This window comes from Rhinopithecus roxellana, chromosome 1 (assembly GCF_007565055.1).
Source record: "Rhinopithecus roxellana isolate Shanxi Qingling chromosome 1, ASM756505v1, whole genome shotgun sequence".
Lineage (NCBI taxonomy): Eukaryota > Metazoa > Chordata > Mammalia > Primates > Cercopithecidae > Rhinopithecus > Rhinopithecus roxellana.
Window position 1 is genome coordinate 101,807,540 of NC_044549.1, and position 23,020 is coordinate 101,830,559.

A 23,020-nucleotide genomic window follows, 5' to 3' on the forward strand; every position below is an offset into this window, starting at 1 on the left:
TAATGCTCTCATCACCCAGAACAATTGTACCTCTGAAACATTCATCAGGAGTAACCCGCATCTCCAATAAGAATCATCTGATTGGTAAAAGTGCTTTTGTTTGTTTGTTTTTTCATTTCTTTATTCCCTCTACACCTGCTCTTCGACTTCACTGAGAACTCTCACCCCATCCATTTTTTCTTGTTCCTTTGTTTTTTTTTTTTTTTTTTTTTTGAGATGGAGTCTCACTCTGCCGCCCAGGCTGGAATGCAGTGGCGCGATCTTGGCTCATTGCAAACTCTGCCTCCTGGGTTCAAGCGATTCTCCTGCCTCAGCCTCCCGAGTAGCTGGGACTACAGGTGGGTGCCACCATGCCCAGCTAATTTTTTTGTATTTTTAGGAGACAGGGTTTTACCATGTTTGCCAGGATGGTCTTGATCTCCTGACCTGGTGATCCACCCCCCTTGGCTTCCCAAAATGCTGGGATTACAGGCGTGAGCCACTGCACCCCGCCAGCTCTCTGTTTTTACTTTACCTTTCTTTTATATCTTCTATCCAGTACATCCTGTGGTGCCATCCCTGAAAACATCATCTCACCAAAGTATTTCATTCCCTCGCCCCCTGCAAATGAGCTTACTCTGAATTGATCCAGCTGCCTTCCTTTTCCTTCTAATTCTAGTCTAATAATGTTTTTTATATGCGTGCGTGTGTTTATTTACTGTCTCCTTTACTACTGTAAGATCCTGTGAGCAGGGACATTGTGTTGTTCCCTCTGTGTTTAGGTGCTAGGTATCCTTAGCATCTAAAACAGTGCTGACAATATCTGTTGAAGCTATTATCGGTGATGCTTGAGAAATCCCACAACTGCCTGGTTTAATGCCATTTCAAGTTATAGCCTTCCACTTCAACAGAGTCATCAATTCCGTGTGCACGGCCCACTCCTCACATGGAGCCTTTCCAGTCTTCATACTCTCCTTACTTTCTCTATCAGCTCACTCCCAGGGGGAGATTTTTGCTTGTTACTTCACAGAGGCAACTGGATCATGACCCATTCAACTTCCTGTCCCTCCTAGCCTCCACATATATTTGCATTTCAGCCATCTTGGTTTCTTTCTCCCTAGTATTAAACAAAAGGGGAAGGAGGAGGCCATCCTTTATCTTAGAATTATCCTATATTCTTTTCTCTGGATATACATCCTCTTTTACTTCCCCATGGACAAAATCCATCAATTTTCCACCTGATCTTCACTGGAATCTTCAATGTCTTCCTCTCTGTTTCAACATTTAGCCTACTCAACCTCTCAGCTGTGCTTAATTCCAACGATCACTCTCTAATTTTTGACATCTGCTCTTCCATTTGCTCTGGTGATTTTCACTTTGCTGATTTTCCTTCTACCTCTCTGATTACTTCTTCTCAGTGTCTTTTGGAGTTTCTTCCTCTTCTCATTTTTAAATGTTGTTTTATGTAATGCAATTATGGGTTCTCTTCTCCATTTCCTCCCTACGAAATCTCAACCGTATCATCCACATGCTGATGACCCCCGAATCTTTATTTCCAACACCATTTTCCCTGAACTCTACCACATCGAATATGTACAGTATGTCAAGTTTAAACTATCTCAAAGTGAACTCTTCACTGCATTAGTCCCAGTCTATTACCCAATAAGCTCTGCTTCAGTGTTCCCTAGCTTGGTGAATGGCTGACTTATCAACCGATTTACCAAGTCAGAAACTTGAGTTACCTTCTCCTCACTTCCCCTTCACAACCTCACCTATTTACAGAAACACTGTGCCTTATGAATTCTACTTCCCAGTAAATACTTCTCAAATCTATCCATTTCTCAGCCTAGGCAACATGGTGAAACCCCATGTCTACAGAAAATTACAAAACTTATGGGGTATGGTGGTGCGTGCCTATAATCCTAGCTACTCAGAAGGCTGAGTTGGGAGGATCGCCTGAGTCTGGGGAAGTTGAGGCTGCAGTGAGCTGTGACTGTGCCACTGAACTCCAGCCTGGCTGACAAAGGGAGACCCTGTCTCAAAACAAACAAACAACAGCAAGCGACAACAACAAAAACTGTTGCCATTCAAATCCAGGCAACCATAATACTCATCCAAATAAGTGCAGTAGCCCAATTTCCTGCCCAGAGCCATTCTTTATTTCTAGACAGTGATCTTTCTCAATAATTCTGACAAAGTCATGCATCATTTAAAACCATTCCTTCTGTGACTTCCCACGGCTACTAGAAGGAAGTGCATTCACTTTAACACAGACTACAAAATTCAACTCCTGGTTATTTCTTTTGCCAACAGTGAACACTTCTCCATCTTGCCTTCACTCTCATATCTTCATACACACCCTCTATGACAGCCTTACAGATATTCTTTCAGTTTCTCAGTCTTGCCAAGCTCTCTCACACACCAGGGACACTGAAATGTTATTCCCTTCTTTGGGTAAATCTTTGCCTCCACTTTACCTGGCATGAGATAGAGAGCAGCCAATTTGCTTGACAGTGCCACACCCCTATTTAAAATCCTGTAGATGCCCTCTGCGGCATTTAAATTTTATTCATTTTCTATAAATGTCAGGAGATAATGTAACCCATTTATCATGGCATATAAGACCCTTTGTGACCTGGGCCCTGGTTACTTCTCTAGTATCATGTCTTGATAGCTTCTACATCCCAGCCATCATGAACCACTAGTAGGTCCTAAACTCCCTGAGCTCTTGCCTCCATCTTGCATACAGCCTATGCACATGCTCTCCCCTGCTCCCACTGGTTGGGCAATCCAACTCTTCAGAACTTAGTGGGTGATGTGGGACTGCTTTCCTGGCCTCACTGCTATCACTTTAGCTGCCCACTCCCAGATCCACTCTGGTTAAGTGCGCCTCTCTCAGAGCACCTATAGCACACAAATCTTCTTATCACCATCATAGCACTTATCAAACAATATGGTAATTTTGTTTATGTCTGTCACACTGACCAGATTATCATTTTCCTGAGGGCAGGGGGTATTTTAGTTCATATTTCCAATGTCTAGTGTTCAACATTTAGAAAGTGCTTGATTAATGCTTTTGCAGAAAAAAAAAATGAATGCCAAGTATGTTAGCATGTGCCTGTAGTCCCAGCTGCTTGGGAGGCTGAGGCGTGTGGATTGCTTGAGCCCAAGAGCTTGAGGTCAGCCTGGGCAACACAAGGAGACCTTGCCTCTAAAAGAAAATGAAAAATAAAATTGAAAAAATACAACTAATTAACTAATGAAAAGATAAATGAATAAATGAATGGAAGAGGAAAAAAGTTGTGCTACTGTCTCTACAGAAATATCATGCCTTCATCACACTGGGGAAATTTAGGAAGACATTCCAGGTTCAACTTGTCTATGATTAGCAGAAAATCAGGCTCGATGTCTCTCCTCTCTAACTTAAAGTCTTCACTGAGCACACAGTCTGAAATTGAACCTGTTAAAGCAATCAGTTGGTCAATATGTACCTTATTTTAAAAAATGCAAATATGCAGGCAATTCCTATATCCCTTAACATCTATTCATTTACTTAAATTGCTTTTCCTCCTAACACATAACAGAAACTACTCCACTGAAGAAATGGAAATTTTGTGTGCCCAGGAAGAGTAGAAGGTTTAGTAGTATGGGTATGTTTCAAAAGCTTCCCAAATCATTGTCATAAGCAGCCATATATGAAAATCACTATTCTTCAGTGCTTCTCAACTTTATTGTGCAAACAGATCACCTGAAGAGGCTACTGAAAGTGCAGCTGCAGATTCAGTAGGTCTGAGGCGGGGCCTGAGACTCTGCATTTTTGCACATTCTCAGCGGCTGCTGCTGTTGTTGGTCCACGGACCACGCATTGAATACCAAGGATCTAGTCATTCTCCTGATGCAGGCCTCTGACTTATTTACTTTTAGGGATTAATCAGAGGTGAGAAAAAGGGTAATGGCAAGGATGAGTGCAGATTAGCTAGGTTTGCAAACTAAGGTGTCCCCATTGGTACGTTTTTCTTTACAGGAAACACAGATTCAAGTGTTCATTTCTGATCGTGCTCATTCTAATTGATTCAAAGCCTGAACTGTCACCCCCATGCTAAGACAGAGCACAGTGATCAAAGAAAATGTTAATAAAGGATGACACATTTTTATTTGAGAATATGTAAAATGTACCGCATTCTCTCTTTCTTTCTCACCCTCTCTGGCTACAACTTCCTTTTTAAAAATATACTGCCTTTTGATTTGATTTTTATTTGGTTCTCAATAAAAAAATTTTAAATAGTGCATTTGTAATTTTCATGAGCTAAGATGTTATATGAATCATATCTGTGCATTATACCTATGGTGTATCTCCCTGAAGGACGTGTAACATGAAATAGGCTGTCATTAGTCTTTGCTGTTTCCCTGTAAAATGAGACACTTTTAATTCCAATTTTGTAGATAACGAAAATGAAATGCAGAAAGCTGAACTGACTTAATTAGGATCACATACCAATAACACAGGATGTGGCCAAAACTTACATCCCAGATCTCCCAAGCTAAAAGTTGGCTTAGTGGAAAAAGAAGCAGTAAGCTTCCAAAAATTGTACCTCAGTTACTCATAACACTTGCATCTCTTTGAAATAAAGTTTATAATTTAACAGCCCTTCTCCTGCACATACCTGTTGCTGGAATTTATATTCTATTCATCTAATTATTAGCCTACATTCTTCCTAAAATAATTCAAAGTGGCTTTAGAGGGATACATAAAATAAACTAATATACATTGTATGAGAAAGAAAAGAGGAACAGGAATAAAGCTGATGAAGCAAGTTTATACAAAGAAGTCCTATAATTTCAAGTTAATTCAAATTTGGCTCTTGACTTTCCTTTTTTTTGAGACAGAGTCTCACTCTGTCACCCAGGCTGGAGTGCAGTGGCAAGATCTCAGCTCACTGCAAACTCCATCTCCCGGGTTCAAGCAATTCTTGTGCCTCAGCCTCCCGAGTAGCTGGAATTACAGGTGCCCACCACTACGCCCAACTAATTTTTGTATTTTTAGTAGAGACAGGGTTTCACCATCTTGGCCAGGCTGGTCATGAACTCTTGACCTTGTGAGCCACCTGCCTCAGCCTCCCAAAGTGCTGGGATTATAGACCTGAGCCACTGCGCCTGTCTTGGTTCTTGGCTTTCTGTCAGTTAAGGTGAAAGGGAAACATCTCACAGCACCCGTGTGAAAAACAAACACATTTTTTCCAGAAGCAGGAACTGCTAACTGCTCTGTGGTAGACCAAGTGGTCTGGCTTTGATCCAGATGGCTGGTACACCTGGACACATATGTCTTTGACTTCCTCTGTAAGTGAAACCCCAGGGGGTAAAAACAGGGCTTCCAACACCTAATCCTGAAATAATTTTAACTTCCCAATTGATTTACTATTTCCAGAGACTTTTCATCAATATAATGCTAATATAATTAAATCATAGAGGTTCACTCAAACTAAAAAGCTTGAGTTTATTTGGGGGAAGATTTGGTAGACATTGAAAACTACATATAATCATGTAAACTACAAAAATGGAGCTCAATGGACTCAATATATGATAGCAAGCATAAGATCAAAACATGAGATAACAATGTAAAAATGGACATTGGAGAGATGAGGGAAAGAATGAAGGTGAATTTTCATTTGCTTTTTTTTTTTTTTTTTTTTTTAACAGCTTTGGGTTATTAATTGGTATACCATAAAATTCACCTGATTAATTTTTGGTAAATTTATACAGTTGTGCAACCATCACCATAATCCAATTTACACTTGATCTTTAGCCAAAAGGCTGAGAATCTGTCACAGTCCAATTTTAGAACACTTCCATTACCCCCAGAAGTCCCCTTATGCCCATTTGCAGCCAATCCCTGCTTCATCTCCAGCCTCAGGCTATCAATATTTGTCTTCTGCCCCTATAGTTTTTCCTCTTTTAGAAATTTCATACAAATTGAATTTTACAATATGCAGTTTGTGTCTGGCTTATTTCACTTAGCATAATATTTTTGATGTTCATCTATACCATTGCACATAACAGTAGTTTGCTCCTTTTTATTGCTGTGTGATATCATAGTTCATAGCTATATGGCATTTTGTTTATTCACCTGTTTATACACATTTGGAATGTTTCCATATTTTGGCTTTTATAAATAATGCTGTAATGAACAATCACAAAGAAGTCCTTGTGATGATATGTGTTTTCATTTATTTTAAGTAATACCTAGGAGTAGAATTGCTGGGTTGTCTGGAAAGTATATACTTAACATTTTGTAAAAAGTGTCGAACTGTTTTCCAAAATGTTTCTAACATGTTGATCCAGGTGTACTAAAATGTACATTCCTACCATTAATGAGTGATGGTTCCGTTTCTCCACATCCTCACTCCCGGTTGGAACTATCTTTTTCATTGTATCCTGTGGTGGTTAATTTTAGGTGTCAGCTTGACCAGGTTAAGAGATACCCAGATAGCTGGTAAAGCATTATTTCTAAAGCATTATTTCTGGGTGCATCCGTGAGGGTGTTTATGGAAGAGAGTGGCATCTGAATCAGTGGATGGAGTAGAGAAGACCCACACTCAACCGCCATTGTGGCTGAGCATCATCCAATCTGCTGAGGGCCCAGATAAAACAAAAGGCAGCGGGAGAAGAAATTCTCTGTTTTTTCTGGAACTGGGACATCCACCTTCTCCTGTTCTCAGACATCAGAACTTCAGGTTCTTGAGCCTTTGGATATTGAGACTTTATATATATAGACCATTGGTTCTGTTCTCTGGAGAAGGGCTGACTAATATGTGGCCCTTCTAGGATGTTTTGAACAGAAAGAATGTATTCTAGTTTTCAGTCAGTTCAGAAATAGGATCAAAACAAGTCACTACCAGGCCCCGACAAAATCTCCTTTTCTGAATGGTCTTAAAGAATGAAAATTTACAGGATTCAAATGCTTGTGCAACATTCTCCTTACAGTTTTTAAAATTCTGTATTTTTCAATTTACTTCAATTAATCTATTTTATCAACTTGAGCTTCATATTATATCAAAGGTTTACCAGAAAGCACCTTGCTACACCCCAGGGATTTGCTTATGAGTAGGACAAAGCAGGATCCTTCAACTACAGAGGAATTTTTCTATGTCTCTTATTCTAAAATGTTAAATGTCAAACCAGGGTTCTCACCCCAACCTAAGCTAGTTTGTATCCACCCCCTTTACATGTAGATAATTTCCGTAGCTATAAAATAAATCTTTGGAGCACCACTTAGCTTACCAGGCATTGCTAATTTTCTTTTCCTTCAACTGCTTAATTCAACTTATGTATGTTTTCAATTTCTTGACCATTCATTTAAAAAATGATGATGTACTATTTGCTTAAAATTTCCCTGGAGAGTAAAAACACATGTTATATATTTGTATATTTATCATATAATTGATTCCCTTTCTTGGAAAGGATTTGATTGAAAGATGCTAATTTTGACCGGATAAATGTAAGGTAATATCCCTATACCATTTTCACGAGAATTGTGCCAGGGAAGCCACCCAAAACAAATTGTCACATGCCACATTTAAATTAACAAAGGTGTGCTTCAGTGGTCTTCATACTAAGATGTCTGCTGCTTTCTTATTCCATGAAAGATTTTTTCCAAACTTAATCACATAGCGAAATAGCCTCATTTCCTACACTGAAAGGTTGCTACAGGGCCAGCAGCCCCCATGAGGTAGCCGTCAGTCCTTCCTGTATTTACCTAATTGTGCTGTTTTTCTTCATGGAGGTTTCAAGGTGTTAACAGGCAAGAAAGCAGAGATGCCTTGTTGCAGCCAGGAAAAGGCCAGCTGTTGCCAAGATACATCCACCTAGGGCATCACCATGATATGGCCCTTGCAGACATTTGCAAGTTTCATTTGAGTTCAAGGGTCATAGCTCAAAGCACACAAATCTGATCATTAAATCGGCATGTGCATACAGTAGTCTCCCCCTTATCTGTGGTTTCACTTTCCATGGTTTCAGTTACCCAAGATCAACTACAGTCCAATATATTAAATAGAAAATTCCAGAAACAGACAACTCATATGTCTTAAATCACGCACCATTCTGAGTAGTGTGATGAAAGTCATGAAGGAGCCTTCTCCATTATTATCATATCAACTGTTGCAGGATGATAGTGTTTGTGTTCAAGTAACCCTATTTTACTTAATAATGGCCCCAAACCATAAGAATAGTGATGCTGGAATAGTGTCATAATTGTTCAATTTTTTATTAATTATTGTTATTAATCTCTATGTCTAATTTATAAATTCAACTATATCATAGGTATATATATAAAAAAATAGCATATATAGGGTTCAGTACTGGTTCAGTCCAGTGTCAGGCATCCACTGAGATCTTGGGGATCCTCAGAGGATAAGAGCGGGACTGCTATGCATTATCTCACCATACTGAAAATATCTTTCAAGTAACAGAATGCCACCTCTCCTTGTATTAATAATTAAATAATCATCAAAAATTTTCTTGATATGTGCAGAATTAAAATAAAAGGAGTGGACAGTCCTGAGAGGTGTTTCATCCAGGTCTTGATGTTCCACAAGCCTGTCTGTCAAGGCTGCCATCGACAAATGTGCAGTGTACAACCTGCGTGACTACACAGGTGGAGGTGGTCCCACTCTCTCTTGTAAACTGTATCGATCACATCTTAACTTGGCTTCTCTGGTCTCTGGATAATTTAGGACCACACTTCTAACATGCTTTTGTGGACACCTCAAATCTCTGTTGTCTTTTTTTTTTTCTTTTGGAGTCTTGCTTTGTCGTCCAGGCTGGAGTGCAGTGGTGCAATCCTGGCTTGCTGCAACCTTTGCCTCCCAGGTTCAAGCAATTCTCCTCCCTCTGGGATTACAGGCGCGTGCCATCATGCCCGGATTTTTGAATTTTTAGTAGAGATGGGGTTTCACCATGTTGGCCAGGCTGGTCTTGAACTCCTGACCTCAAGTGATCCACCTGCCTTGGCCTCCCAAAGTGCTGGAATTACAGGCATGCTGTCATGTAAGGCAACATATTCAGAGGCTCTGGGAATTGAATGTGAATATCTTTGAAAGGCCATTATCCTGCCTACCATTAAGAGGGACGCATTGATACATCTTGAGGCCATTTAAACCAGTGGTACCCAGTCACAAGTGACTGTGCTGCCTGCAGGGGACATTTAGTAATAGCTAGAGACATTTTTTGGTTGTCACAACTAGGAGAGGACTGCTACTGGACATCTAGTTGGTAGAGGCCAGGGATGCTGCTAAATATCCTATAATATACAGAATAACACCCACAACAAAGAATAATTCCAGCACAAAAATATCAATAGTGAGTTGAGAAACCCTGATTTAAAGCCTAAGATTCCTTGAAAGTTGAGTTAGGAAGGTTACAATGCAATGGAAGTCAGTTTCAGGATTTAGATTTATATGGAAAAGTCTGCAAAATCACATACAAGTAACTTTATAGGGAAAATAAGTGATGAATAATACTTTGAAGCATTTTGATCTCTGCCTTAAGATGTTATTTCTTAAATGGTATTTGTTTTACTTTAGGTCTGGTGTAATCTTTTATACTGAAGCATTACACATATAGGCAAGTTAATTTAAAGTATACATAAACATCATTTTATGTACGTCATAAATATTTAAATCCTAGATGCTCAGATTTAAAATACGTAACACCAAACAGATTTGAAACAGCCTTCTGCAATATTTTACTTCTGTCTTGGTACGGCTTGACTTCTATTCCTTGACTTCAAAGGATCAAAGAGAAAAGTCCATTTGCTGTGACGTTCCTTTCCACTGGGAGAAAGGTTCAAGTTGGGGCCCTCTTTCACATAATGTAAGCACCCTGAGTGTCAATACTTCGTTTTCCCATTCTCAAGAATTTCTGAGCTCAGGTTTGAACCCCCCACTCTCTTAAAGTGACCTATAGACTTGCTAGTAAGATATTTTATATTTTTTTCAACATCTCTCTTTTCATCTTTCTTTCTTTCTCTCTCTCTCTCTCTCTCTCTCTCTCTCTCTTTCTTTTTTTTCAGATGGAGTTTCACTCTTGTTGCCCAGGCTATGGTGCAATGGTGCTATCTAGGCTCACCACAACATCTGCCTCCCAGATTCAAGTGATTCTCCTGCCTCAGCCTCCTGAATAGCTTTGGTTACAGGCATGCACCACCACAGACGGCTAATTTTGCATTTTTAGTAGAGATGGGATTTCTCCATGTTGGTCAGACTGGTCTTGAACTCCCAACCTCAGGCGATCTGCCCACCTCAGCCTCCCAAAGTGCTGGGATTACAGGCGTGAGCCACTGCACCCAGCCTTCTCTTTTCTTATTTCTTTTTCTTTCCATCTAGTCTACTCTTGTCAGTCTTCTTTAATACTTGCTTTTATCCAAGATTTCCTCTAGGGTTTTCCTAATTTGCAACAACTTCTAAAAGAAATAGTTGTATTTTTCTGTGGCAGAAAGATTTCCTAACCAGCAGAAGACTCTGTGTGCGTGTGTGTGTGTGTGTGTGTGTGTGTGTGTGTGTGTGTGTGTTTATGAGTATGAAGAGTGTATCCATGAGGCTGTGTGTCATCTTATTTATTCTCCTAGGAAGAACAGTAACTACCAATGTGAACAAGTATTCTAATGGCTTGTGAACCAACAGAGCAGAATGAAGAAAAATACATAGCTATACAGGAACTTTGTTTCCCACTGAAGTTATTTCTATTGTATACATTTCTCTGCCAAAATATATTCTGCATGGTGTTATACATTTGGTTTGATTTCTAAGCTGCAATTAAAGGATACAGGTTAAATACATTTTAGTGAGTTGAGACTTGCCAAACACTATTTAAAAACCATATCTGGAAACATTAAGTCACATTTAAGATTCCAGATTCTGAATGTCACATTGCTCCTTGGGAAGAAAAACCTGCCTAGATCTCTGAGGCAAAATCACTTGTCGTTTATAAAAACATGCCTACCTAGTCAAAAAATCCAGTTTCTTCAAAAATAAAATTCAAGGAAAAGAAGAGAAAAAAGAAAAATAGTGAGAGAAGAGAGAACCTATAGATTAAGACACCAAAGAGACATGTCAAGTGTGTTGTATGTAGATAGACGAATTAACCCTCAGTAGTCAATATGTGAGTGGAAGTTTCCCAAAACAGGACAGCCTGAGCATGTAATAGGGTAGCTGGTAGAGAGAGGAAGCATAGGAGGATCCAGGGAGGAAGTAAATGTTAACTTTGACAACTTGGACACATGCTGACTTTCGCACATGACCACAGAGATCCCCCAGCCAAGGTACCTGTGCAGTCATTTCCCTGGGGAATAAAGAAACTTTATTTTTGAGAAAAACGCACCATGTTGAGGAGCAAATGGCTAACATCTAAATCAAGTTTCCCTCATGCTCCCCACATCACATCTCAGGGTGTCTGGCCATTGCACTTGTGACCCAGAGCAAAATAAAACATCAAAAAACAACACACAAAAAAAGCAAAGAGCATAGATTCAGGACATTAGACTATAACCTAGAATTGCCAGATATTTTCCCGTCATTCTTTTGCAAAGTTCAGTGAATAACAAAAATTCATGTAAAGAATATCCAAGACTGGGTGCAGTGGCTCATGCCTGTAATCCCAGCACTTTGGGAAGACAAGTAGGAGGACTGCTTGATCTCAGGAGTTCAAAACCAAGCCTGGGCAACATAGAGAGACCCTGTCTCTACAAAAAAAACTTAAAAAAAAAAAAAAACAACGTAGCCGGGAATGGTGGCAGGTGTCTATAGTCCCAGCTACTCAGGAGGCTTAGGTGGGAGGATGCCTTGAGCCCAGGAGATCAAGGTTACAGTGAGCTGTGATCACACCACTACACTCCAGCCTGGGTGACAGAGCAAGACCCTGCCTCAAAAAATAAATAAATAAATAAATAAATAAATAAAATAAAAAAATCCAGCAGAAAATGGTTCAGATTATTTGGGACAGTTTATTTATCTCTTATAAGACACATAGATGTTAGAAAGGAGGTTTAGAATCTCTTGTTAAAGGCCACAAACATTGTGTTCATATCCCAAAGTGCTGCCCTCAGCTACCACCTTCCTTCTTCTTGATGAAAGAAGAAATACTTCCATTTTCACCACACTCTAATTGATGGGATTTATATAGCTCCATACACTTCTCTGTTTTCTGCTCGGACTTATTTTTCTTCTCTTCGAATCATTGATGTTGTTTTAAGTTTAGCCCTTGAACCTCTTCTCTTCTTTTGAGAACTCAAATACTCCCAAGGCTTCCACTATCACTCTTAAACTGACAGATCCCAAATTCATATTCCAGCTTCTTGAACTTCACCTCTATCTTCCTGCTGTCTATTCTCATGGGGCTGTTACCCATGGCTTAGACCAAACACATCTACATCCACCTCATAACCTCTCTCTTTCTGTGTGGGCTGCCACCATTCTCTTTAGTCCCTTGGATTTTAAAACTTGGCATCACTCTCAACTCATTCATTTTATTTAGCAAGTCAGTTCTATTGAGTCATCCAATTCTCCCTCCATATTATCTCAATAGCACCTTATCTCACCACAGGCCAACCTCTTCAGCTTACACTTGGAGTACAGATGCAGCCCCCACCTGCCTGCCCTCCTTTTCACTCAATCCATCCCTCCCATTCCCGGAATCGTCTTTCACCTTTGGCCTGGTCACTCCTCTTTTCAAAAATATCTGTTTCTCCTGTATTACAATATCAAGGCTAAACATGGATTTTCAAGGTTCTCCACAATGTGCCCTTCTATCATGCGTACATTTTTACTACTTCTCAATAACATAGTTTACTTCTGTTGTGTTTGGAATTCCCTCTTCTGCACTGCCACATCTAAATTCCAGCCCTACTTCAAGGTTCTTCCCAAGTTTAAGGCTGGCTGCAGTGGCTCATGCCTGTAATCCCAGCATTTTGGGAGGCCGAGGCAGGCAGATCACCTGAGGTCAGGAGTTCGAGACCAGCCTGACCAATATGGTGAAACCCCGTCTCTCCGAAAAATACAAAAATTAGCCAGGCGTGGTGGTGGGCACCTGTAGTCCCAGCTACTTGGGAGGCTGAGGCAGGGGAATCCCTTGAACCTGGGAGGCAGAGGTTGCAGTAAGCTGAGGTCATGTCACTGCACTCCAGCCTGGGCAACAGAGTGAGACCCTGTCTCAAAAAAAAAAAAAAAAAAAAAAGAAGTTTCTTCCCAAATTTTAACTTCTCCATCTAGATTTACATGCTACATCTCACTCCTTTCTTCTCACCCACCTAGTGAGGTGCATTGAGAAATTTAACACAATGATACAATGCTTACCATTTCATATGTGTCCATTTTCTTTCTTCAACTGCATGGCAAGCTCCATACAAATAAAGAAATAGTTTTCTATTGCTCTGCTATACAGCCCAGGGCTGAAAATAGTAATATATTTTTCACAGTAGACAAGTTAATTAATCTACTACTTAAATATAATTTTATTTCCCTTGATTATAGAGCCAGACACATAAATAATTGATCTATAATGAATAAAAGTGTAAACAAAGCAAACTAAGATTAGCATTTAATTTTCGATATTATACATCAGTTGTATAACTATTACATGTAAAAACCATTTCTTACCTGATTTTATGCAGTCTGATGACTTGCAAATACCATCTAGAAAAAGGAGACAATATGCATAAATACTGGCAACGCACATTTTTAAATGTGTTTTTCTTTTGTTCTTTTAAAAACTGCAGATTAAATAAGCAATTTCTTAAAGCAAGAACTAAAAACTGAGCATTATATATCATTGCCAGTGGTTAGAAAAATATATAAGAAAATAAAATAGGTAAAATCTAAATTTAAAATTTTGATTATGAAGAAGAATGTGTTATTATATCTTCTCTACCAACTAAGCTCTAGGCCTATTAAATTGAAATAATCAGTTGTTTTTGCTTGGTAATCATTTTTTTAACCATTAAACAATCAATCTTTTTTAATCCTAGTTTTGAAAAACTTCCAAGACTCAAATTAAATTTGTTAAATTCCTGTGAAGCCCTTTAGAATTTCAATGACACAACAAAAACTGACTAATGACTGTTACTAAAGCTGGCCATAAAATTGTGTATATTTTAATCAAATAAAACCATACTTGAGATTCCTCATAAGTAAGCACGAGCACACTAAATATACTTGCAATTAATAACAGCTCAAACATAAGAGGCACTGTACTTCAAAGTTAACTGTTTTGACATACTGATGTTACATTTTTTAAATGAATCTCTTTGTCAGTCTTTAAGTGCCTCTATCCCTAACACATTTGTTAGATAGACGGTAAAAGCATGGAGGAAGATTTCCTTCTCTTTTGCATTTATGGATGCACAGGTGTGGGAGTAACTCACCATCGTAGGTTGCATAGAGCGCGATCATTGTCACAGCTATGATGGTGAGGAGCAGGACAAGGACCGAGAGGCTGATCTCCAGCGGGGTCCATTGCTGTTTCTTCTTTGGTTTTGGAGTATTGATATCAGTTATATCCATCTGACTTTCTGATCTGCCCATCACCTAAAATCTGCAAAAAATGAAAATGCTAATGATAAAAAAGAAAATGTCCAAATGCGTAATGTGACTGGATAAAAGTAAAAAGGTTCAGTCATTTTAAAATAGAAATATGATTTTGCTGTTGAGAAGTCAAAATTTTGTTGCTGAATGCAAAGAATATAGAGTCAAATGAATTCGACAGGTCTCAATCACAACCTTTTGTTTTTTGTTGCTGTTGTTTTGTTTTGTTTTGATATATCACTGAAAATCTCAGCAAAATTAGACAGTAAGACTTGGTTAAATACTCAAGTAGGATTAATTCAGCAGTTTTTAAGCAAATAATTGCTATACTACCATTAAGAAAGTTTTAAACTCACCCTTTTGAACTCTGGACTAACATCAAAGGTTAATTTTATATCTTGCTCCAGTGGCTTTCTTTATAAGCTCAAAAACCAATGACTAATACCTTGAGGTTTTGACTAAGCAATAACTTGAAATATTAATATAGATAAACACCAAAAGGAATGAACACATGAGGTAGTTTATTTTAGTCATAAAGACAACTTTTATTTTTACAGTTCAAAATTACTACTACTACTGATACTGGTATCTATTAACTGGTTAGACAACATACTGAAAATGGTCACTCACTGTACCAAAAGATACCTGAATATCCAGCTTAACCACACCCAATCCCATTTAAGAGGGGAGTAAAAGGGACAAGTAAACAAAACAATACAAAAAGTTACCAAGTTGATACTTGCAGTCCTGTGTAAAGCAGGGTATGCAAAAACATACCTGTATTCTTAAAATCTTTCACCTCAACTGGAGATTTGTTAACAACTTTAAACCAAAAAGTGGACACTGCCACAGAAGAGAATAAAGAATTGGGAAACTGGGGCACAGAGAAGTCAGACAATGTGTTTAAGACTACACAACGAGTCAATATTCTTTGGAAAGAACACACTCGGTCATTGTTGAAAATAAAGCTGTATCATCATGCAGTAAAAGCTAATTTAGATCTTATTGTAGAAATTTAGGGGGAAAAATAAGGGGGTATAAGCCTAAATATTAAACTTTATCAGGGGCCTAGTGACAGTTTATCAGTCTGTTTCCAAGGATTAGAACACACAATTTCCATTTTGCTGCATGACTGTATAAAAGAACATCTTAAACTGACAGATTAGCTGTTTATAGCTCAATACAAACTGCTCTGAGAATTTGGTCCCTGGATGCAGGGACGGCTCAGAAATGCTCTTATAGTTAAAGATCTTTGTTGAATACACACAATTCTCTAAAGGTGTGTTTTGTGGAAACTGAGGCATAGGAGAAAGAAGAAACATATTTTACATTTGAAGTGTGGTGGGGAGACCCAGCAGAAAACTAGAAATTACCCTTCCCAGTGAATTATTAATAAGCGAACCACAACTAGACCTTAAGGTTCTGGATACAAAGTCTTAAACATGCTGTCCCCTTGATTACATGAGGCTATAAGCAAGGACAGACTATCAAATAAAAATATTTTATTAGACAATGAAAACTGTGTCTGCTCAATAAAAGTGGAATGTAATGTATCTGAATGTTAAAATGTCTTACTTAATGGTTATGTAAGGCATGCTGGCTTAGTCTCACCACCCCTGGGGTTATGATATGGAATTGCATTGATTGTAGTCCTATTTTAATAGTGTATTGGTTGGGCAAATAAAAGATGGGAACAAATTTAATAATACTTTGGACACCTTACAGAGAGGTAAACAATAATAAGTCTCCCAGTCTCCCGATGTTTCATGACTGTCCTAAAGAACATCTGAATATTAAGCACATTTGCTAAAGTATTTCCCTTTCCTGAATATTGTTCCCCTGCATATTTCAGAAGGCAATGTAGAGAAATGTTTTACTGGTACAAAATGACGTTTTTTGTTGTTTGTTTGTTTTTTTAGTTCTTCCTTAGAAATGGCAGTCACTGTCCCTGTAAAGTGAAGAGGTGAACCAGGGCAGCCTCAGGGCTAAATTACAGGTGCTCTGTGGCAACTCCACGCCTTGTGGTGTAGTAAAACTAGTGGATAAGCATTTGTTTCTCCCTGTAAGTTACTTTCCCTTGGCTTCTCCTTACCCTTAAGACTGCGTACTGAAGCAGCTGGGCTCTTAATGGTTCAGCACCTAAGTTTGCAGAAACAGTTACAGAGAAATGAAGACAGTGAGAGAAGCTGCATCAAAACAATATAATCTTTGAATAATCTACAAGGTCTTCCTCCATCTCCCCCTCTTGTAAATGCTCTGTAAATTCTTAAAGGAAGTCTTTTGCTCTTAGTAACGTTTTTTCAAAAGCATTGAGCGAAAGCAGATATGATGCAAGTTTAATCTCCTAATTAACTTTGTCATTCATTTCCAGTTAATTCTGGAAGGTTCACTATTTTTCTTTAAGAAATCAGGGGACAGTATCTGGAATCTCACTGTGGAGCATATGACTAACCCCCAGATACCTGAATATCCAACTTAACCACACCCAATCTCATTTAAGAGAAGAGTAAGGGGGACAAGTAAACAAAAGAATAATAAAAAAAAAAAGTTGATGCTTGTAATCCCATGTAAAGCAGGGTATGCAAAAACACACCTGTATTCTTAAAATATTTCACTTCAACTGAAGATGTGTTAAATAAAAAGTTTAAACGGAAAAGTGGACACTGCCACAGACGAGAATAGAGAATTACGAGGTCTAAGATAACAAGAACCTGCAAACTTCAGCTCGACATTACCAAGAGAATAAATTACTATTTTAAGTGTAAGCTGAATTTCAAAGCAATGTAAAGCAGCAATTCTTATACCAGCTGAGCATAAGCATAACTATATCAGATAGTCAAAGCAGAAAACCTGAATAACTGATTTGTTAAAAAGGAAACCTCATAGACTTACAGACTTAGACTTAGCTAAGCAATTTTCATCTTCATAGTACATTATAACATTAACTTATATCTGCAGGTTCCTGAAGCTGTGCTTTGCAATTACAGTTTGTATTATGGAAACTGAGGCACAGGAAGAAGGAGAAACAGTTTGCATATTTAGACTGTGTCTGCAGAAGCTGAGGACAGAGGTACTCAGGATAATCATCTTCTTGTTTCCCAGACATTAATTACGTGTTTCCCAGCCTGAAATACGGAGTTCTGGACACAAAGTGCCAACTATGTTACTCTCCTGGTTAGTGCTGCTCTACAACCAAAGACACAGCGTTAAGTCCAAGAAATTACCAATTTTTTAAAGTGCTGGAACCCACAAAAATGGCAGGGCATGAAGTTACACGGCTTCATACAGTCGATTTGCCGATAAGCAGTTTCCAAATGCTGACGCTGCAAGTCAGGTACTAGTTTTCAGTTTAATAAAACTGTCATTCGAATCATACATGGGGGAGGAATCGACTTGATCAAGAGGCTAAAGAGGGATATTTGATTGCAATTACCCTTATTTTGAAACAGTACAAACAGATTGAAATCAGTTAAGTAAGAAGTCTTAAACTTTCATCTACAAAAGGACACCCCAACCCCGCACCGACCAACCCTTGTGAGATTTAAGCATAAATTATGTAATAGGAAATCAGGTTAAAAGCAAGATGAAGAGGTGGGATAATGAAAAGATCTTCCGGTTAAGAAAAGTAAAAATAGAAAAGTGAGTTACAAATGAGAAAATCCGACAGAAACCAAAATGAAAACAAACCTTGCTTTTAAAAAAAAAATTCAGTGTCTGTACAGCAGAATGGCAAATTCCCAGCCCCCAAATCAGCCCCGGTGCAATCTGGTAGAGCGGATCTCGGTAACCAAACATAATTCCCCGAGGCAGAGGCCGCAGGGAACTATGGAAATGAACCCGAAGAGTCAACCTGACGTGACTTCCAGAGCCCTCCTCCAGGTCAACCTCCGGGCCCCTCTCCCTCCCCTCACTCTTCAGGTCCCAGTAGTGGCTCCTTCCCAGGGCACGCCTCCTCCACGGCCGCAGGGTCCTGGGCGCTCCGATCGCGCCGGACCTTAGCTGCGGACCCTGCTCAGCGCACCTCCCGGCAGCAACTCCTCTCGGCTGGCTCTGCCCTCCCCGTGCCCGTCCCACGGGCTCCCAGCGCCCTGGGCGCTCGCGCCCTTTGGACCTTTCTCCCTCAGCTCGCTCTCCTGGGACTCACCAGTGGGATTCGGGAGAAGTTGGAGGCTGCTGAGCCGACACATCCCGACCAATGAGCGCGCGGGGCCGGGTGGCACTGGCTGGCTGGGTGCCCCGCCGAGCGCCGCTCAATCGGTGCATCCGCCCAAGGCGCGCGGGCTCCGGGCTGAGGCCGGACTAGGGGGAGGTTCCGGACCCGCCTCCTCCCGGGCCGGGGGGCGACGAGGCACCTCGGCATCCCTCCTACCCGCACCCGCAGAGACTCACCGTGACCTCTCAGCAGATCCCGCGCCAGGAGTTAGGCGGCTGCTCCAGTCTGCGCTCGGTCAAGCTTCGCCACTTGCACATCTCCGCGCCCCGCGCGTCTCTGCGCTCTCACGGCCCCCCCGCCCCCCCCGCCCCCCCCCCCCCCGCCACCCTGCCACCCTGCCACCCCGCCTCGCCGATGCAGGACCAGCGAGAGGAGCAGTTCCCTGGGTGACCTGAATGTTTCCGCTAGGTCTCCCAAATCCAGTCACTACATGTGAGGGGGCCGGGGAGACGGGGGCGGGGGGAGGGGGGACGGGGCGGGCGGTGGCAATGAAAATGTCCTATCTTCCCCACCCGTCATCTCACCATTCCCAAAAGGGCTTTGCTAAACGTTTTCGGAATTGCTTAGCTTCGGGGCTTTCAAGAAAACAATACACTGGCTCTTTGGGACTCTCTAGTGCTGATGAGGGCTCCATCTCTCTCCTGTGAACCGGAGACTGTAATGCTTGCCTCTTCTCACGCTCTTCTTTCGCTCTCTTTCTCGCTCCCTTTCCTCCCTGAATCCAAGCTTCCTTCCTTCTTCACTTAAATTTCCTCTCTCCCTCCATCCTTCGTTTTCTTTTTTCTTAGTGGCCCTCCGCTTTTCCTTCTTTCTTTCCTTGCTCCTGCTTTTTCCACCTCGTTTCCCTTTTTCTTTCTTTTTCTTGGTCGGAGTACTCTGATGTCAAGATCTGTACTGAAACTCTCCGCTCCCACCTCCTGACTCCAGGGAATCTTGTAACGTGTATACATCGGAGGTTGAGTGTGGGGTGTGAGAAAGAGAGAAATAAAACTAAAGTGTGTCTGCTCTACCTACTGAAATCATCCGTCATGCACCTGGACCCTCATCAGTTTAATGCTGGCAAGCAGAGCACCCCTTTCACTCAAGACACAGCGATTCCTCCTCAAAGGGATAAATACAAACAAGGAAATAACTACTTTTGGCACAAAGGCAGTTTCTTTGTAAAAGCTACCTTTAGCAGCTATAATTAACAAGGAGCTCTGAGGAACTAAACTTGCTTTTTTCTTTGCTTCTAGTATACAAGTACCTTTAATACTGATCCCTTTCCTCTTTTGAATCACATGTAATTACAGACACACACACACACACACACTCACACTCCCCTGCGGAACTCGTACTGAAGTAAAATTGGGTTTGCAATCATCTGTCTTTAATATCAAAATGATTTACTGCTTGAGAGGGTCTCCTTGTACTAAAACATTTTCCATATTTTTCATAGGAGAGAAAGCTGAAAAGCAAGGAGAAAAGGTAGTTCATGCTAATAAGATAAGTGGAATACAATGGAGAGACATTTCCCCAAAAAGCTAGCCAATCTTTAAATAATTCGATTGATATAGAGAAATGGAGTGTGTAGACCTAACAAGTGCTATTCACGACTATTTATGCTTTCTCTGTGCGTCTTACAGACACTACTTAGTCCTCACAACAATCCTGAAATATTGGTGTTTTCACTCCCACAAATAAGCATACGGGGCTTGACTAGCGCCCTGGAAAGCATCTCAACTGGAATTTATTTATTTATTTATTTTCCTACAGAGTCTCGCGCTGTCGCCCAGGCTGGAGTGCAGTAGTGTGATCTCGACCCACCGCTACCTCCTGGGTTCAAGCGATTCGCCTGCCTCAGCCTCCTGAGCAGCTGGAAATACAGGTACGCTGCCACCACACCCAGCTTATTTTATGTGTGTGTGTGTGTGTGTGTACTTTTAGTTTCAGGGTTTCTCCATGTTGACGAGGCTGGTCTCGAACTCCTGGCCTCGAGTGATCCACGCACCTCGGTCTCCCAAAGTGCTGGAATTACAGGTGTTAACTACCATGCCTGGCGGTGAGGACATTTAAAGGAAAAAAAAGGGGGGATGGATTTACTTTATGACAAAAGAAAAAAAAATGCCTGAAGTTATTTTTAGACTCTGAATTTCAGCTGATAGTCGACAGTATGGATTGTTAACTGTTTTCCCAGAACAAATCTTTTTTTCTTTTTCTCTTTTCTTTCTGTTTTGTTTTGCTTTGTTTTGTTTTTAGATGAGAGTCTCACTGTGTTGCCCAGGCTGGTCTCTAACTCTGGGCTCAAGCAATCACTCAGCCTCAGCCTCTTGTGTAGCTTGGATTACAGGCTTCTACTACCCACACCTGCCTTACGATATCTTGATTTCATTCAAGTTCATTAGAAACTTAGGGGTTTTTTTTTGTTGTTGTTGTTTGTTTGTTTTTAAATCAAGAATGCTAAATCTCCTCCCAGAAGTTTATGCAAGTTTGAGATAAAATTTTTAAGGGATCTAATAAAGAGTCCTCAAGTATTTACAGTAAGTAAATTTAGAAAACTGAGGCTTACTGAGGTGGTCCAAGATCACTCAGTTTGGCTACTTATAGGAATGGAGGAAAACGTAGTCATCCTGGTGACCATACATAAGTTATTAAGAATGGAATGCACTGGTTCCAGCAATATGCAGAATAGATCCTTAAAAACCACCGGTGTGACACAAATGCTTGATGAATTTTTTTTTAAGTCCTTTCAAAATGCAATAGTGCACTTTTATATGCACCATTGAGCCAGGAGGCAAGTAAAGGAAAACCTTAAAAGCCAAAAACAAAGGGAACTCTCAGAGGCATTTGGACTAGAGCAACTTCATCTTGAATAGGGGCTAGGTAAAATAAGGCTGAGAACTGCTGGACTGAATTCCCAGGAGGTGAGACATTCTTAGTCATAGGATGAGATAGAAGGTCGGTTGGCACAAGATACAGGTCACAAAGACGGTGCTGATAAAACAGGATACTGTAAAGAAGTCAGTCAAAACCCACCAAAACCAAGATGGCCACGAAAGTGACCACTGGTGGTCTTCACTGCTCATTATTTGTGAATTATAATGTATTACCATGCTAAAAGACACTACCACCAGTGCCATGACAGTTTACATGTGCCATAGCAACATCCAAAAGTTAACCTACATAGTCTAAAAAGGGGAGGGATCCTCAGTTCCAGGAAATCTCTGCCCCTTTCCCTGAAAACTCATGAATAATCTACTCCTTGTTTGGCATATAATGAAGAAATAACTGTAAGTATACTCAGTCAAGCGGCCTGTGCTGCTGCTCTGCCTATAGAGTAGCCATTCTTTTTATTTATTTATTTATTTATTTTTTGAGTAACCATTCTTTATTCCTTTACTTTCCTAATAAATTTGATTTCACTTTGTAGATTCATTCTGAATTCTTCCTTGCAAGAGGTCCAAGAACCCTCTTTTGGGGGATCAAGATGTCTTTCCTGTAACACGGACAAAAAAAATCAAGAAGGATATGGATGTCCTGGTGGTATCTATCCATTTCAGGAGGCCTCACTGGACTTAAGTGACCGAGAGTTTTCACTTGAACAGAACTTGCAAGTGCTGAGGGACTTCATACAAAGCCTAGTTCAGAGTAAAGTGAAAAGGTGGGCTAACAAAAAATGAAACTCAGCCCCAACTCCTACTCCTCACCCCTACTCTCCCACAAGAAACAGAAATCTATTTGCTTTTTTCAGTCCTGATTCAGGCTGGTAATCTTACAACAAAAACTTTCTGTAAGAATTCATGATTCAGCTAGACTTCAGATGGATGCAGGGCTAGAATTGATACTAATTGTGTAGCCTGAGTATTTCCAAGTTAAAGATTTATGGTAAAGCAGTCCCAGCTAGACTGTTCGAAATAAAAATTGAAAAACTTACCACAACTGACTCTAACCAAAAGAACTTCTTGAGAATGAATTTACGAAGCAAAGTAATAGTTTATGGAAGATCTGATATGCGAGAAAGAATGATAAGCAAAGAATATAGTAACAACATGAAAAAATCTAAGCAAACATTAACAAAAATAAAAAAATGGTGATAAAAAAGATCAACTAAAAAACCAGACAACAGGGGTGTGTAAGTTGGGCGAGTTTAATTACCATTAAAGCACTCAAAAGTCTTTACTCAATCAAGCCTGGTGATGTGCACCTGTAGTCCTAGCTACTCAGGAGGCTGAGACAGGAAAAGCACTTGAGCCCAAGTTTGAGACCAGCCTGAGCA

At 40.2% G+C, this 23,020-nt stretch overlaps 1 protein-coding gene across 5 annotated transcripts in view; it reads right to left on the reverse strand.

The window, feature by feature from the left end:
• The window catches only part of MME (membrane metalloendopeptidase), a 91,170-nt gene extending 72,119 nt beyond the window's left edge, over positions 1-19,051 (reverse strand). The window contains exons 1-4 of one of the 5 annotated variants that reach the window (XM_010371541.2): positions 18,240-18,488; positions 16,645-16,691; positions 14,393-14,562; positions 13,629-13,664 (exon numbers count right to left, since the gene is read on the reverse strand). In XM_010371541.2, coding sequence (XP_010369843.2) covers positions 13,629-13,664; positions 14,393-14,552 — 196 coding nt within the window. In that variant the 5' untranslated portion in view covers positions 14,553-14,562; positions 16,645-16,691; positions 18,240-18,488. The other 4 variants (XM_030928506.1, XM_030928498.1, XM_030928503.1 and 1 more) reach the window with 4 other exon arrangements.
• Positions 19,052-23,020: the final 3,969 nt, after the last annotated feature.